General features: G+C 37.6%; 1 protein-coding gene across 1 annotated transcript; it reads right to left on the bottom strand.

The window, feature by feature from the left end:
* Positions 1–226: 226 nt before the first annotated feature.
* On the bottom strand, positions 227–1,165 carry LOC125407555 (olfactory receptor 2L13-like). The gene has a single exon (XM_048445178.3). It carries the CDS (start codon positions 1,163–1,165, stop codon positions 227–229), a length of 939 nt encoding a protein of 312 aa, XP_048301135.3.
* Positions 1,166–2,501: the final 1,336 nt, after the last annotated feature.

Genomic DNA, 2,501 nt, shown 5'->3' with positions numbered 1-2,501 from the left:
TATCCATATTACATTACACTCAAGTGTATCTCAGGTTGTGTTACTATATTAATCCTTTGTCTAATATCTGTCATTAAAATAATTGACTGTAATATTGTGACTTAAATATGTTAATGAATCACCGGAAAGGTATATATAACATGTGTATCATACATTACATTTCCAGTATACAGCACTGCTCTGACATTGTCCAGGAGAAGGGAAAGAGGAATAGTCAGGAAAAAGATCAAGTTTTCATGAAAGACAATGTCCCAAAGACTCTTGCCATGGCTCCAAGGACTTCACTATTCCTCAGGCTGTAGATGATGGGGTTGAGCATGGGGGTGAGCATAGTGTAGAAGACAGCCAGAATCTTATCTTCTGTGGGTGTACGGAAACTCCTAGGTCGAAGATAAGTGTAGGCAAAAGGTGCATAATAAAATGTCACCACAGTTAAGTGAGTTGAACACGTGGTGAAGGCCTTTTTCCTTCCCTCTTTTGAGTGCATATGGAAGACAGCAAAAAGGACCCGGCCATAGGAAGCTGTGATGCCAAGAAAAGGAAGTGGAAGAAATAGGCTTGTGCTCACGAACACCATGTACTCATAAACCCAAGTGTCCATGCAGGCCAGGGGCAACATGGCTGGGACATCACAGAAGAAATGGTTAATGGACCTAGAATGGCAGTAAGGAATGTGAAAGGCATAGATCGTATGTGCTAAAGAGTTAATGGAGCCAAGTGCCCAGGACCCGATAATCATCTTCAGGCACATCGTTTTGCTCATGCGAATGGGATAATGAAGTGGGTGGCAGATGGCAACAAAACGGTCATAGGCCATGGAAGCCAGGAGCAAGCCCTCAGAACCTGCCATGGTCATAAAGAAAAAAGCTTGAGCTCCACAGCCCAGGAAGGTGATGCTTTTCTGGCCAGAGAGGAAGTTGAATGCCATCTTGGGAACAATGGCAGAGACATCCATCAGGTCCATGAGAGAGAGCTGACTGAGGAGAAAGTACATGGGTGTGTGGAGCCTGGGATCCACACGAATGAGGTGGATCATAGTTGAGTTTCCAAGTAAGGCCACAAAGAATATGGAGATGATGAGCAGCAAAAGTAGTAGGCCAATTTGGTTTTGGGGAAACAACCCCAACAAAAAGAAATCACTTGAGCTCTGATTCCATTTCTCCATTAAAATGTATTGCTTTATCTTTCTTGAAATGGGACCTAAATGTAAAATATACTTATCAAATGAAATAGAAAAAGAGCATAAAGAGGAACTGGCTTGTAATGAATGCTTGCACGGAATTGTTCTTCCTGCAGTACCGTCCTTCTGTTGATCTTATTTTGAAATATGAGCTGAATGTTCCTTCTGTCTTGCCTCTGGCCAAGTTTTCAATTCAGAGATACCTGTATGGTCAATTTAAAATCAAGGGTGGCAACATGAGTAAGATAGCTCACACATTTTCTCATAGATAATTCCAAGCAAGACCATTAAGACATAAGATCATCAACCCACCTGATAAAACTAAGAAAGCCTCTTTCTTCTGCATCACTTGCTTCCTGGCCCCATTCCCATAACTGGCCATACTGTAGACAGATCCCAGGGATCTGCTCCTTGGTGCTCTGCCTCAAAAATTCTCTAATAAATCATTACTAAAAGTAGTTCCCAATTCTCTGTTCTGGAACTAAAAGATTTTGTATATGCTCAGATTCACACTAATCAGAAGATGCTATTTGTTTGTACTTGCTCCATAAGTGGAGCTTTGGTTTGTGTAGACTTTACAGATATCAACTCATGCACAGTTACAACTGAGGCATTTATACAACAAAACATAAGAAATATCATACATGGCATAATATGTATTTTTTATAATTTACAGTTGTGAATAATGTACAAATTTTTCCAAATAGTATAAATGTTGCTTATATACATTGCTTTCTCCTATTACTCTGAAATTCTTTTTTAAAAAAAAAACCTGTTCATTGGGGAAGAAAATGCACAGTAAAAAATTTTTGACTTTCTACTCACAAATATATTAAAAATTGTTACATTTTTACTCATTTACTTATGTGTGTTTTGGGAGTATATACATGCCATGGTACTTGCATGGAAGATAGAATGTCATTGAAAGGGTATGTTTCCTTCCTCCATCCTGAACATCAAACTCAGATAATCAGATTGGAGGCAAGCATCTTTACATGCTGAGCCATCTCAGCAGCCCAAATAGCAAAGTAATACCTTGGGGTTTTTTTATTGTTTATGTCACACGTATTTTACTTATACACTTTGGATTTATTTAACTAAGGAAAATAAAACAGAAGTTTTAGCCATATTTATAATAAATAATTAAAACAAGAATAAATTAATAATTGGTGCATATGTGTATGTCTATAGTCATATATTTCTAAATACATAAATACAATATCTTCAGTCTACATAATGATTCAGGTATGTATATGTTTGCAAAAATGATCATTTTTGCATGAAACAACAAATTGAATTTACAAGAAAGCAAGAAAAGTAC

Source organism: Myodes glareolus, chromosome 2 (genome assembly GCF_982192425.1).
Source record: "Myodes glareolus chromosome 2, mMyoGla1.1, whole genome shotgun sequence".
Classification (NCBI taxonomy): Eukaryota; Metazoa; Chordata; class Mammalia; order Rodentia; family Cricetidae; genus Myodes; species Myodes glareolus.
Note: the sequence above shows the minus strand (reverse complement) of the source record. Positions and strands in the feature narration are given on the sequence as shown.